The 13,626-nt window shown below is 43.4% G+C and overlaps 1 protein-coding gene across 1 annotated transcript in view; it reads left to right on the top strand.

Moving 5' to 3' along the window:
* F8 (coagulation factor VIII) overlaps positions 1-11,131 on the top strand; it is a 77,546-nt gene extending 66,415 nt beyond the window's left edge. The window contains exons 23-26 of the mRNA XM_023759987.1: positions 5,603-5,747; positions 6,347-6,495; positions 7,598-7,774; positions 10,835-11,131. Of these exons, the coding sequence (XP_023615755.1) occupies positions 5,603-5,747; positions 6,347-6,495; positions 7,598-7,774; positions 10,835-10,990 (627 nt within the window). The 3' untranslated portion in view covers positions 10,991-11,131. The remainder of the gene's footprint in view (positions 1-5,602; positions 5,748-6,346; positions 6,496-7,597; positions 7,775-10,834) is intronic.
* Positions 11,132-13,626: the final 2,495 nt, after the last annotated feature.

Consider the following 13,626-nt stretch of genomic DNA (forward strand, 5'->3'; position numbering starts at 1 on the left):
AGCCCCCTCCGATCATCAGCTCTGCCCCAGCCCCCTCCCATTGCCGGCTCCACTCCTGCCCACGCCTGAGGCCTCAGGCCTGGACAGGAGACCAGCCCCCTCCCATCACAGGCTCCGCCCCTGCCCCCTCCAATCGCCAGCTCCGCCCCTCAGCCCCCCTCCCTGCCTCCTCCGCCACCTGCCTGGCCAACAGGCCTGGACACTTCAGCTGCGGGGCTGAGGGGAATGAGCACCACCATCTTGTGGCTATGGGCGCTGCCATCTTTTGTGACGGAGTGACAGTTAATTTGCATATTACTCTTTTATTAGATAGGATGAGATAATGTCATCTGAAAATAGAGATAGTTTTACTTCTTCCGTTCCAATTTGGATGTCTTTTATTTCTTTTTCTTTCCTTATTATTCTGGCTAGAACTTCCCTTACAACCTTGAATAGAAGCAGTGAAGGCAAACATTGTTGTCTTGTTCTGATGTTAGGGGAAAAGATTTTATCTTCCACCACTGAGTATGACATTAGCTTTAGGTATTTTCTAAATGCCCTTTATTATGTTGTGGAAATTTATGTTGTTGGATTTTGTTGATTTTTTTTTCTGCAACTGAGATGGTCATATGGGTTTTTATTTTTAGTTCACTAATGTGGTGTTGATTAATCACTTTTCTTATGTTGAACCACCCACCATTGCATTCCTGTGATAATTCTACCTGGACATGGAATGGAATGTTTATACTATACTCTTGGATTCATTTTGCTATAATTCTTATGAGGATTTTGCATCCATATTAGTAAAGAATATTAGTCTGTAATTTTCTTTCTTGTGGTATATATATCAGGATTTGGTGTCAAGGTAATGCTAGCCTTGTAGGATAAGTTGGGAAGTTTTCTCTCCTTTTCTATCTTTTGGAAGAGTTTGGAAAAGATTGGCATTAGTCTTTCTTTAAATATTTTGTAGAGGAGAGATCCAAGATGGTGTCAGAGTAGGTGTACACTCACCTCCTCCAAAAACCAAACTGGAATTACAACTAAGATATAGAACAGTTAACCTGAGTAACCAACCAAAGACTAGCTGAACAGAAGTCTTATTACCAAGGATTTACAGAAAAAGCCACATCAAGACTGGTAGGAAGCGCAGATACTCGAAAAGGGCTGGCCCTGTTCTCATGGGGCAGGCCTGAGAATCTGGAGGGATATCTCAGCAGCAAATTTTCTCCCTGAGGAGTGAGAGGTCTCAACCCCACACTGGGCTTCTCAGCCCACAGCACCAGAGCCAGGAAAATATCCCACATAGCATCTGACTGTGAAAATCAGTGGGAATTCTAACTGCCAGGAATTGGCAGGAACCTGCTAGAAACCCAGGCACCCTCGTAAAAGGCCAACACACAAAAATCTCATCCACAACCACACACCCTGGGCTCTGGTGATGGGAGGGCAGAGCAGACTAGAGTCACATGGGGAGAGGCAGGAGTTTGTGGCTCTTGGGAGAGAGCTGAAGGAATAGCCACCAGGATCCCTGTGCTGAGTCCCTCTCCCATACCATAGAAGTCATCTTTCTTGAATGGAGTATTCCCTTACAGCATCAGCCTGGGAGAATGCACTAGCCCTACCCTCTGGACTCACTGTCACCTCACCCTGCAGAGCTCACACTCTGCTGAGGAATCAACTGCCTGGGAAGGGGTGTAGAGATCCAGGCAGGCTCAGACAGTGTCAGTTATTGAGTTTGGTGGCTCTGGAGACAGGGCCTTCCCCCAAGCCTGTCTGATGGTCCCCATCATGGGAGATCCACTGGCCCCACCCTCCCAACTCTCAGCAGCCCCGCCCAGCTGAGCTTGAACCCCTGGCAGAATCTGGAACACAATGAGTTGTGTGGCTCAAAGACAGGGGCCATTTTCCCCTCACACAACTGATTGGTATTGAGCCCTCCCTTCACAGGGCCAAATCTTGGCCCGTTTGGGCCTGATAAACTCGGCTGGCCTCACCCTGACAATTTTGTGAGACCCTACCCTTCCACAAAGTGTTGGGGTCCAACCCCAGCAGGTCCAGGGGTTCCCAAAGGTGTGGACGGAGTCGGGGAAGAAGGAATGACACGGAGGCAGTGTTCAGATCATCAGCATAGCCAGGTTCTCGCCAGGTTCTCCAGCCAGGTTCGGTCTTTATTGTCCTGTTACATCTGTACTTATACCAGTTGATTTTAATCCTATCCATTCTATTCCAAAGGTTAGGGCGTTTGTTATCTCCATCCCAAAGTCACTAGTCTATTGTTCTGTTGAGCTACAAGGAAGTAACTGAAGGAGATTATCCTAAGTGATTGTTCGTAGTTAAAGTAATTAATTACCTGCCTGGCACTTAGTTAAGGGGTTTTATTCCCTTCCTTAGTCCTGTTAATCCCTAACTCCAGGGAAAAAAATCCCCACCTGGGGAAACAACCTTTTTCGGAGAGGTGACCTTGGTTAAAACACATAGCACTAAGAAGGGGAGCAAACATATTAAGAACAGTATGCCATATAGGCCAGGTCCCTTGAAACGTATGCTGTGCAGATGTTTCTTCCTTGAAGCGACTGTGTCAAGCAGCAAGGATGGACCGGCTTCCGGCAACAAAGGTCAATGGGCACCTGGAGGATGGCAGCTAGACTTGGTATACCCTGGGACATTTGCTGAGTGGCCATAGACCCAGCACTGACACCAAGATTGAACCTGTATCAGTCTGGTGAACACTACCTTCCCCTACCTGGTGACTCACTGAGTCCCTTCCCCATGAAACTCTAGTACCACCAGAGACACTTTCAGTGACTGAGCCAAACAGGCTGCCAGGAGGTAGAGGCAGGCAGGGGCAGATCTCAGATGCCTTGGACCTTTTGCTGACCTGCCCCTGGTGGAAGCCAGCCTTGGTTTACAGCTTGGTCCTTCCTATGCACACCAAGGCCCATTAGAGACAGCCACAAACTGTACTTCCAAACAGGTTGCCCAAGGCCAGTCACAGGCAGCATCTGACATTGACCTGCACCAGAGTCCTCCCAAGAGCCCCCAGAACAAATACACCTGCTTCAAACAACATCAGAGCAGGATTGAATTAGCTGCACAAGTGGCACATCCAAAGGGAGATGTCGACAGGCACCAGGCCCTGCTGAGGCGAACCAGCACCCGCACAGCAGCTCATGCACTGTAGTCATGTTCAGTCTCCACAGTCAGCCAGTCTATGGGTTGACCCCATGCACAGACAGGCCAACAGCAATCAAGACTCAATTACAATAGGAAGGCTCACATAACCCATAGAAGGGACATTCCTGTAGCACCTTGCTTGGGTGATCAGGAAGATTGTGCTACTGAGCCTCATAGTCCACCGACCACATAAGGCCATCATAGCAAGACGGGGAAACACAACATATCTAACTAACACAGAAACAAGTACAGAGGCAGCCAAAAATGGGTAGACAAAGAAACATGCCCCAACAGTTATAATAAGACAAAGAAGGAAACTACATAATAATAAAGGGGTCAATTCAACAAGAGGATATAACCCTTGTAAACATTTATGCATCCAACATAGGAGCACCTAAATACATAAAGCAAATCTTGATGGACATAAAGGGAGATGCTGACAATAATACAATCATAGTATGGGACTTCAACAACCCATTGACATCAATGACTAGAGCTTCCAGACAGAAAATCAACAAGGAAACAACTGCCTTAAATGACACACTAGATCAGATGGATTTACTTGATATCTTCAAAGCATTTCACCACAAAGCAGCATATACATTCTTTTCAAAGTGCACATGGAACACTTTCCAGGATAGACCACATTTTAGGACACAAAACAAGTCTCAATAAATTTAAGAAGATTGAAATCGTAGCAACATCTTCTCTGACCATAACAGTATGAAACTAGAAATCAATCACAAGAAAAATATGAAAAACACAAACACCTGGAGGCTTAATAGCATGTTACTAAACAATGAATGGATTATCAATGAGATAAAGGAAGAAATCAAAAGATACCTTGAAACAAATGAAAATGGGAGCACAACAACCTAATATTTATGGGACGCAGTGAAAACATTCCTAAGAAGGAAATTCATAGCATTACAGGCTTACCTGAAAAAAACAGAAAATTTTCAAATACACATTCTAACTTAACACTTAAAGAAACTAAAAGAAACTAGAAAAAGAACAATCAAAATCCAAAGTGAGTAGAAGAAAAGAAAAAATAAGTATCAGAGCAGAAATAAACAAAATAGAGTCTAAAAAAATCAATGAAATCAAAAGTTGGTTCTTTGAAAAGATAAACAAGATTGATAAACCTTTTTATTTCTTAATCCTTGTCTGAGGATATTTTTCCATTGATTCTTGGAGAGAGTGGAAGAGACAGGGAAAGACAGAGAGAAACATTGATGTGAGAGAAATACATTGATTGGTTGCCTCCTGCATGAGCCACTACCAAGGCCCAGGCCGGGGAGGAGGTATGTGCCCTTGACCGTAATCTAACCCAGGACCCTTTGGTCCACAGGCCTACTATCTACCACTAAGCCAAACCAGCTAGGGCAAGATTGATAAACCTTTAATCAAGCTCATCAAAAAAGAGAGAGGATCCAATTTTTTAAAATTCTTCATAATACTATAACTCTGATGTGTGATTCAAGGTGGAGCAAAAGTAGGTTTATAGTTGAGTACACGAAACAGAGTTCATTCTTGTATTATTATTATTTATTAAGTATTGTATTATTTCCCATATGAACAACTGCTAACCTATTTTTGCCCCATCTTGTATAACAAACACATTGATTCCTATTTCAGTGTATTCAAGTAGATACAGAATGCCAGGTATTTTATGAGAGATGATTTTCAACTTTCTTTGCACTGTATACCATGTTTTAATTCTAGGCCTTTGGAATTGGCATTACTACCATACTTCTCAAACTGTGTTCCTTTTCCCTTAAATATGTCATGTGCTTTTCTCTAGAATGTAGACATGTCAAGGTCCTAAATTTCACATGTTGGATATTAACATTTTTCTCATAAATTCACACATAAGGAATCATTCATTAATGCCCGGCAGTTCACACATGCACACAGAGCCCAGAGTATTTTTAAATTTATTGGGGTGACATCGGTTAGAGCATTTGACTGCAGAGCCCACATTCTTGGAAGACCATTGAGACCAGTGTGGTAAGCTGCCGATTCCCAGTCCTCTTTCCTAGCTGACTCTGCCCTAAGCTAGTGCTTCTCCAATTTTATGTTCTGATTCAGTAGATTTAGAATAAGGCCCGAGATATTACATTTCTAATTGCTCCCCAAGTGATGCTGATGCTACTGGTCTGTGGCCCACACTGGATTAGCAAAGCCCTAGCTGGCTTCCTCAACATTGGTGAACTTTTTATGGGGCCCCAAAATAGACTACTTTACCTGCCCAGACCCGATTTCCCTTGTTCCATTCCTCTTCCTGGTATTTTTCTCCTTCTTGAACTCTATCCTGACATCTGTCTAGCCAAAATGGTTTTGAATGTTGGATGCTTTTGAGAAATGCACAAAGGAAAACATGATTGGGAGGAATTGCTTTTTGCTCTGTCTTCACTTTCCACGTATCTGTGCTAATCCCTCTCTACAGGTCTTCTTTGGCAATGTGGATTCGTCTGGAATAAAACACAATATTTTTAACCCTCCAATTATTGCTCGGTACATCCGTTTGCACCCAACGCACTACAGCATCCGCAGCACTCTCCGCATGGAGTTGATGGGCTGTGATTTAAACAGTAAGTGCCACGTCATCCCATATCCTTCCATCTCCCAACCATGAATAGAATAATTAATAGTCCTAGTTTTCCAGAGGCTGCGGGTTTTCTCAGCACACAGAACTATTAATGCTAAAACCAGCAGAGTCCTGGGCAAAAAATATGTATTTGTATTGATTTCAGAGAGGAAGAGAGAGGGAGAGAGAGAAAAACATCAATGATGAGAATCATTGATCAGCTGCCTCCTGCACACCCCACACTGGGGATCAAGCCCACAGCCCTGACCTGGAGTCGAACAGTGACCTCCTGGTTCATAAGTCCATGCCCAACCACTGAGCCACGCCAGCCGGGCAGGACTTGGTCATTCTAACCATGGGATGCCCCATGGGCAGCCACCTCCTACTCTACTATTAACAAGGCAAATAAATCAAAGTCAAAGCTGAGCAGATCTGACCAGAAAAAGGGGGGGGCATGTTACCAATAACCGAATCAATGCAAAAGTTAATTCCTGGGAAGTGACGTCATGATGACAGTAGTCCTCAAGTGTCAGTGGAGGCAGGCTAGTGGGACCAGGTCTGCATCTTGTCCTTGTGATTACATTCTCCTTTCGTTTCCTTCAGGCTGCAGCATTCCACTAGGAATGGAAAATAAAACAATATCAGATGCACAGATTACTGCCTCCTCCTACTTAAACAATGTGTTTGCCACCTGGTCTCCTTCACAAGCCCGACTTCACCTCCAGGGGAGGACTAATGCCTGGAGACCCCGGGTAAGAGGCAACAAATGTTCTATTCAGCTGCGGCAGAGTGGGAAGTAGTGGTTGGGAAGGAATGAAGAAAGCCCTTGACTGTTTCCGCAGAGGTATTTATGTCACCTGGTTGTTCCCCAAGAGTGTCAAGGAAGGTTGACTGTGGGCAGAAAAACCCACAGATATTTAGTGGTGTCAAATACACAGCATTCATCGGGGGAAATGATCCCTAACTGGAAATGGAATCTCTAGATGCAGTACTAGGCTAATATCTGTCATAGAATTCTAGCTGAAGTCCAGTTTCACAGAAAGAAGTATCAATAATTAGCTCTTGGGGTCAATGGGGGGAAAGGGGGGACAGATGTAATACTTTCAACAATAAAGAATTATTTTTAAAAAACCAAAAAGAAATAATTAGCTCTTTATGCAGATTTCTCAGTGTCTCAAAGAAAAGGGTCACAGTCATGGAACAGTTCATTGGGCACAATTCTTTTCCAGAACCACCCAGTCTGTGAGTTTTCAACCACTGAATAGCTTTTGGGGATGAATGGAGTTAATGGTGTCTGCTCCTTCGGGGGCTTATTTTATTTTATTTTTAAATATATTTTTATTGATTTCAGGAGGGAAGGGAGAGGGGGAGAGAGAGAAACATCAATGATGAGAGGGAATCATTGATTGGCTGCCTCCTGCACGCCCCACACTGAGGATCAAGCACGCAACCCAAGCATGTGCCCTGACTGGGAATTGATCCGTGACCTCCTGGTTCATAGGTCGGTGCTCAACCGCTGAGCCACACCAGCCAGACTGGGGGCTTACTTTAAACAAAATAGGTTATATAACACATTGCTAAACTTTTAATAAATAGCCAATTTCTATATGGCTCATATATTCATCCATCAAACTTTTACTAAGTATCTATTCAATAGCTGACCCTGGGGATACTGAAATGAATCATGAAGAATGATAGCCCTCAAGTTACTCAGAGTCTAAGAAGGGGGACTGACAAAGAGACAATTAAAACGCAGAGTGTAAGTGCTGTGACGTGGTTAATAAGAAGGAATTCAGGATTTCTGGGAGCAAATCCTGACCAACGGGAAACTAGTCTAACTAGATTATTCCTCAGGTGAATAGTCCAGAAGAGTGGCTGCAAGTGGACTTCCGGAAGACAATGAGAGTCACAGGAATAACCACCCAGGGTGCGAAATCTCTCCTTACCAGCATGTATGTGAAGGAGTTCCTCATCTCCAGCAGTCAAGATGGCCATAACTGGACTCCGTGTCTTCAGAATGGCAAAGTAAAGGTATGCTGCTCTCATAGGAAAGGCACAACCCTGACCTAGAACTTGACATTTAAGAGCACAACAAGGTTGATATAGGATCAAACTTTCAGGATAAACTTCACCGAATATCTGTAGTAATAGGACACCATGAAAAGCATTTGGGGAGGACACAGTGCCTCCAAGCAAGGATGTATAATCCCCAGAAAAGGGCAAAGTAGAGCCCAAAGTTGATTTTCCTCATGAATTTTCATGTCATCCAGGATTGTGGCAAGAAGCAGAGGGGTAAAGAAGAATGACAGGTATTTCCCAAAGGCTTCATGGTGTCTGTATCCCTCATCAGCAACTTAGATTCCCAAGCCTCATTGACCTTGAACTTTAGTGACCCAGACAGTCTTCCTTCTTGATGTTGATTTGCTAGATACGTCAACAAATTATGCTAATTAGAGGACGTAGTGTACTAGTAAAGTCTTGCTATCTCATGAGTTATGAGGGGATGTATAATTCATCTCTATGGTGTTTTTTATCTTCTTTTTCACCAAGAATGATGTGGCCCTTACTAATCTCTCTAGTACAGACTCTTGCCATCTGCTCCTTTGCTCTCTAAGCTCCACCCAGACTAATAAACTCCCAGGCCCCTAAAAATTGCATGTTCCTCTGACAACAGGCTTTTACACATACCGTTTCTTCTACCTGGAACATTTTTTTCTAGGGATTTCCCACTGTCCCTGTCACCTTGCTCATTCTTTAAAAGTCTCAGATAAACATCATCTCCTGCAAGAATTCCCTGGCCTCTCAGGCTGAATGAAAGACTTAGGGTATAGATAATATACATTCTGGAGGATATTCTGGATGAACTTTGAAAACATTATGCCAAGGTAAATAGGCCAGACATAAAAGGGCAAATATTGTATAATTCTACGTACACTAGTAGTCAGGGTTCTCCAGAGAAACAGAACCAATAGGATGTGCATGTGTGTGCCTAGGTACATGGGAGTGTATGTATAAAGAGATTCATTATAAGGAATTGGCTCACAGGATTATGGAGGCTGACAAGTCCCCAGATCTACAGGGTGAATCCGAAAGCTGGACACCCAGGAGAGCCAATGGTCTAGTTCCCATTCGAGTCCGTAAAATCACTTCTAAAAAGAGATTGAAAGTATGTGTGGCTAGAGGCCGCAGATTTGAAAAGGCATTTGTTTCTGGTGTAGGGGGTTACATATCTTGCAGGCTTTGTGATGAACAAAAAGAATTCAAATGGTGAAAATTAAGTGTCCTGTAAAAGCAAAAACAAATCACAACATCACAAGAAACAACCCCCTTACTGGACCATCTAGTAAAGAAATAGATTGCACTTCACTTTATCAACAGTAGGGGGTACTGCTGGACTAAGAAACGTAATAGGTCGCCCAAACCTTTTATAAAACCACCTCTTATTGATAGAACGAGAAAAAATAAGAAATTTCTAAATGGACAGACAATGGCAGATGAGATAAAGGGTATTATTGTTTGTTCTTGCTTTTTCATTCCCTCCTTCCTTGAAAACTCCATTGGCTTTGGGCTTGGCAATAGTACTCATTTGGCTAATGGAATGTAGAAGGTAGACATGACATACACCACTTCCAAACAGAAGCCTTAAATGTGATTGCGTGTTTGACTCATCTTGTGTCTCTGCCTTCTGCCATACGATAAAAATGTGGAAGAAATGACAAAATTAGGAAATCAATTTGCAACTATCAGCATACTATTTAATGCTTGCAGGGAACTTTAAGGGATGCCAAAACCATTGGTTGAAAGCCTGATGGGGAGCTGAATATTTGCATCGTTTCACAGATTGTTGGCCAGGAAAGGGAAATTGCTACCTCTATCACAGAGAGAGCTGGTGGACATCACTTTAACCAAGTGGTCAAACTTCGTGTCAGTAATGGGACAAGCTGGTATTATGTGTCCCCTCATGCGATGTGATGGGAAGGACACATCACCTACTTAGTATTTGTACTGAAAATGTTTAACCAAAACCTAATAATGAGAAAACAGTCACACAAATTTAGAATGTAGGACATTCTATAGCACAATGGTGCTGGACTTTTTTAAAAATGCCAGTGCCCCGCCCTAGCTGGTTTGGCTCAGTGGATAGAGTGTCGGCCTGAGGACTGAAGGGTCCCAGGTTCGATTCTGGTCAAGGGCACATGCCTGGGTTGCGGCCTTGATCCCCAGTGTGGGGCATGCAGGAGGCAGCCAATCAATGATTCTCTCTCAGCATTGATGTTTCTATCTCTCTCTCCCTCTCCTTTCCTCTCTGAAATCAATAAAAATATATATATTTTAAATGCCAATGCCCCAAATTTCCAAAGTAAATTTTCCAAATCCAAATAAGTAAATAAATAAATAAATAAAGTCAATGTCATGAAGGTCAAAAAAAAGACCAGAGAGAAGGAGTCTCTTCTAGATTAAAGAGATATGATAAATAAATGCAATGTGAGATCTTTTACTAAATTCTGGATGAGAAAACTATATGAAGATAACATTGTGATATCAATAATACACTTGTTGGGTATAATAATGTTATCCTGTGGTTATGTAAAAGAATGACCTTAGTTTTGTTTGGTAAATATATTTTTATTGATTTCAGAGAGGAAGGGTGAGGGAGAGAGAGAGAGAGAAACAACAATGATGAGAATCATTGATCAGCTGCCTCCTACACGCCCCCCACTGGGGATCGAGCCTGCAACCCGGGCCTGTGCCCTTGACTGGGAATCAAGCTGTCATCTCCTGGTTCATAGGTCAACACTCGACCACTGAGCCACACCGGCCGGGCAAGAGATAGTATTTAAACCAAGACCCAAAGGATAAAAATAGGATAACAGGAGGGGTAAGGGCATTCTCAACACTGGAAACCACCTATTCAAAGGCTCTCATGATAAAAGGAGTTGGCACTGTCCAGGAACTAAAGACGAAGGCCTCCACAGCAGCAAGCAGGGTGCCCTTAATTCTAGATGTCACACTCACTTCTCCTGGCCATGTTGGGCAAACATAATTTTTTTCCTGCCGGACAACAAATAAATACTGTCATTCCTCTTTCAGGTTTTTCAGGGAAATCAAGACTCCCTCACACCTGTGGTGATTTCGCTAGACCCACCGCTCCTGACACGCTACCTGAGAATTCACCCCCGGAGCTGGGTGAACCACATTGCCCTGAGGCTGGAGATTCTGGGCTGCGAGACGCAGCAGCTGTCCTGAGCAGGACAAGAAATACAGTATGAGCCCTGCTGGCGTGGCTCAATGGTTGAGCGTCAACCTATGAACCCGGAGGTTACAGTTCGATTCCTGGTCAGGGCACATGCCCGTGTTCCAGGCTCGGTCCCCAGTGTGGGACATGCAGGAGGCAGCCGATCAATGATTCTCTCCCATCATTAGTGTTTCTGTCTCTCTTTCTCCCTTCCTCTCTGAAATCAATAAAAATATGTTTGAAAAACAGAAATAAAGTATGAGAACTTTGGCATTTTCAAGGGACTAGTTCTGAGACCATCATAAATTCTCCTGATCCAATGAAACCACTATAACATAGAATTCCTGTCATAAAATGTAGTAAAATACAATTGTTTATATAGTATACAATCATAGGGTTGTCTTAAGTGCCCCTCCCACCGCTATTAACATGGCACCACTAGCATAACCAACCATCCCAGTTTGGCCTGGACTGTCCCAGTTAAAACAAAGCCCTTGCCGGTCCCTTTGCCCCTCCCTCCTGGGCCCAGAGCGTTCCCTAACTCCAGTCCAACATGCCTCTCAGACTTGCCTTCTACCCGTGAGCCTGGCCTCTGGGTTACTTCGTGCCCTGCACTGCCCTTGGCACTATCATTTTCCTGTGTATTGAAAGGATGCAGCCCGGCCAGCGTGGCTCAGTGCTTGAGTGTTGACCTATGAACCAGGAAATGACAGTTCGATTCCTGGTCAGGCACATGCCCGGGTTGCAGGCTCGATCCCCAGTGGGGGGGGCATACAGGAGGCAGCTGATCCATGATTCTCTCTCATCATTAATGTTTCTATCTCCCTCACCCTTCCTCTCTGAAATAAATAAACATTTTTAAATATATTTATTGATTTCAGAGAGGAAGGCAGAGGGGGAGAGAGATAGAAACATCAATGATGAGAGAGAATCATGGATCAGCTGCTTCCTGCACACCCCATACTGATGATTGAGCCCACAATCCGGGCATGTGCCCTTGGCGGGAATCAAACCCAGGACCCTTCAGTCCACAGGCCGACGCTCTATCTACTGAGCCAAACCGGCTAGGGCTAAACATATATTTTTTTAAAAAAGAAACACAGTCCAAGCAGACACTGCCCTGAAGCTTCCCAAAGCACTTGTCATTAAGCCTGCACTTTAGGGGAGTGTTGCAAACTATTTAATTCTTAAGCATTTCTGCAGCTGCTAGAAGACTGGTCTTTCCTTCCATGTAGTCAGGCAAAAAGATATATCTGAGGAAACCCATCTGGAAAGCGTTCTCCTCTGACAAATGAGGCCTCTCCCACAGCCACCACTTCCTCCTCTGTAGAAAAACAATGTATCTAAACTTGGCGGAGGCTTCGAACATTGAAAATAAAACTCTCACTTTTTATTATCCTGGTCAAACATGGAGCAACACATATTTGGGGATCAGATCATCACAGTCTGGAAGTTAAAAGGCAAGTCATTTTGACATCCTGCAAAATGGAGATAATATAAGAACGCCTCCGTTAAAGTCTGGTTTTGCCTCTTTAAAAATGGATATCTTATTTAGCCATCTTGGGGCACTGTTAGTGGTATATTCTTACCTCAGAAACTAGTGTTCTAGCCCAGCCAGCATGGCTCAGTGGTTGAGCGTCGACCTATGAACCAGGAGGTCACGGTTCGATTCCAGTCAAGGGCACATGCCCAGGTTTCAGGCTCAATCAATAAAAAATTATGTATAATGTTCTTTTTAATTATATTTTCTCATGGATGTTTCTAACTCTCTATCCCTCTCCCTTCCTCTCTGTAAGAAATCAATAAAATATATTTCTAAAAAAAAAGAAGAAACTAGTGTTCTAGCCCAGCCAGCATGGCTCAGTGGTTGAGCATCGACCTATGAACCAGGAGGTCACGGTTCGATTCCAGTCAAGGGCACATGCCCAGGTTTCGGGCTCAATCAATAAAAAATTATATATAATGTTCTTTTTAATTATATTTTTATTTATGTCACAGAGGAAGGGAGAGGGAGAGAGAGATAGAAACATCAATGATGAGAGAGAATGATCGACCGGCTGCCTCTTACAGCCCCACCGGGGATTGAATCTGCAACTTGAGCATGAGCCCTTGACCAGAATCACACCCGGGACCCTTCAGTCGACAGGCCGATGCTCTATCCACTGAGCTAAATCAGCTAGGGCTAAAACTAGTGTTCTTAAACTGAGGCTCATAGATGGGATTCAAGAGCCCCCAAATCCGCTGGATTAGGTACATTTATGTATGAATGCATATGTGTGTTTTCTGACAAGAGTGTCCAAGGACTTAAGAAGATTTTTAAGGGCACAGGGCTTTAGAAATATCAGAAAGATGTAGAAATGAAGCCATTTGGTCTTAATTCTAATCAACAAAAAATATAATAGGTTAGGATCACTAATACAAGAATAAACTCTGTGTTTTGTGTACTCACAACTGTAAACGTCCCTTTGCCCCACCCTGCACAATCACAGTCCACAGCTGATCAAAGTGCAAATGATTTATGGTCCTATAAGGTTCTTTTAAGGTTAAAGGTTAACTTACAGGAATCAATAACTCGTTTTGCTTTATAGCCTGGTAGAGAAGTTAACCCCAAAGGTGATATGGTTTTATTTCTGTAAAAGGTTAAACA

This window comes from Myotis lucifugus, unplaced genomic scaffold (genome assembly GCF_000147115.1).
Source record: "Myotis lucifugus unplaced genomic scaffold, Myoluc2.0 scaffold_169, whole genome shotgun sequence".
NCBI classification, from domain to species: Eukaryota; Metazoa; Chordata; class Mammalia; order Chiroptera; family Vespertilionidae; genus Myotis; species Myotis lucifugus.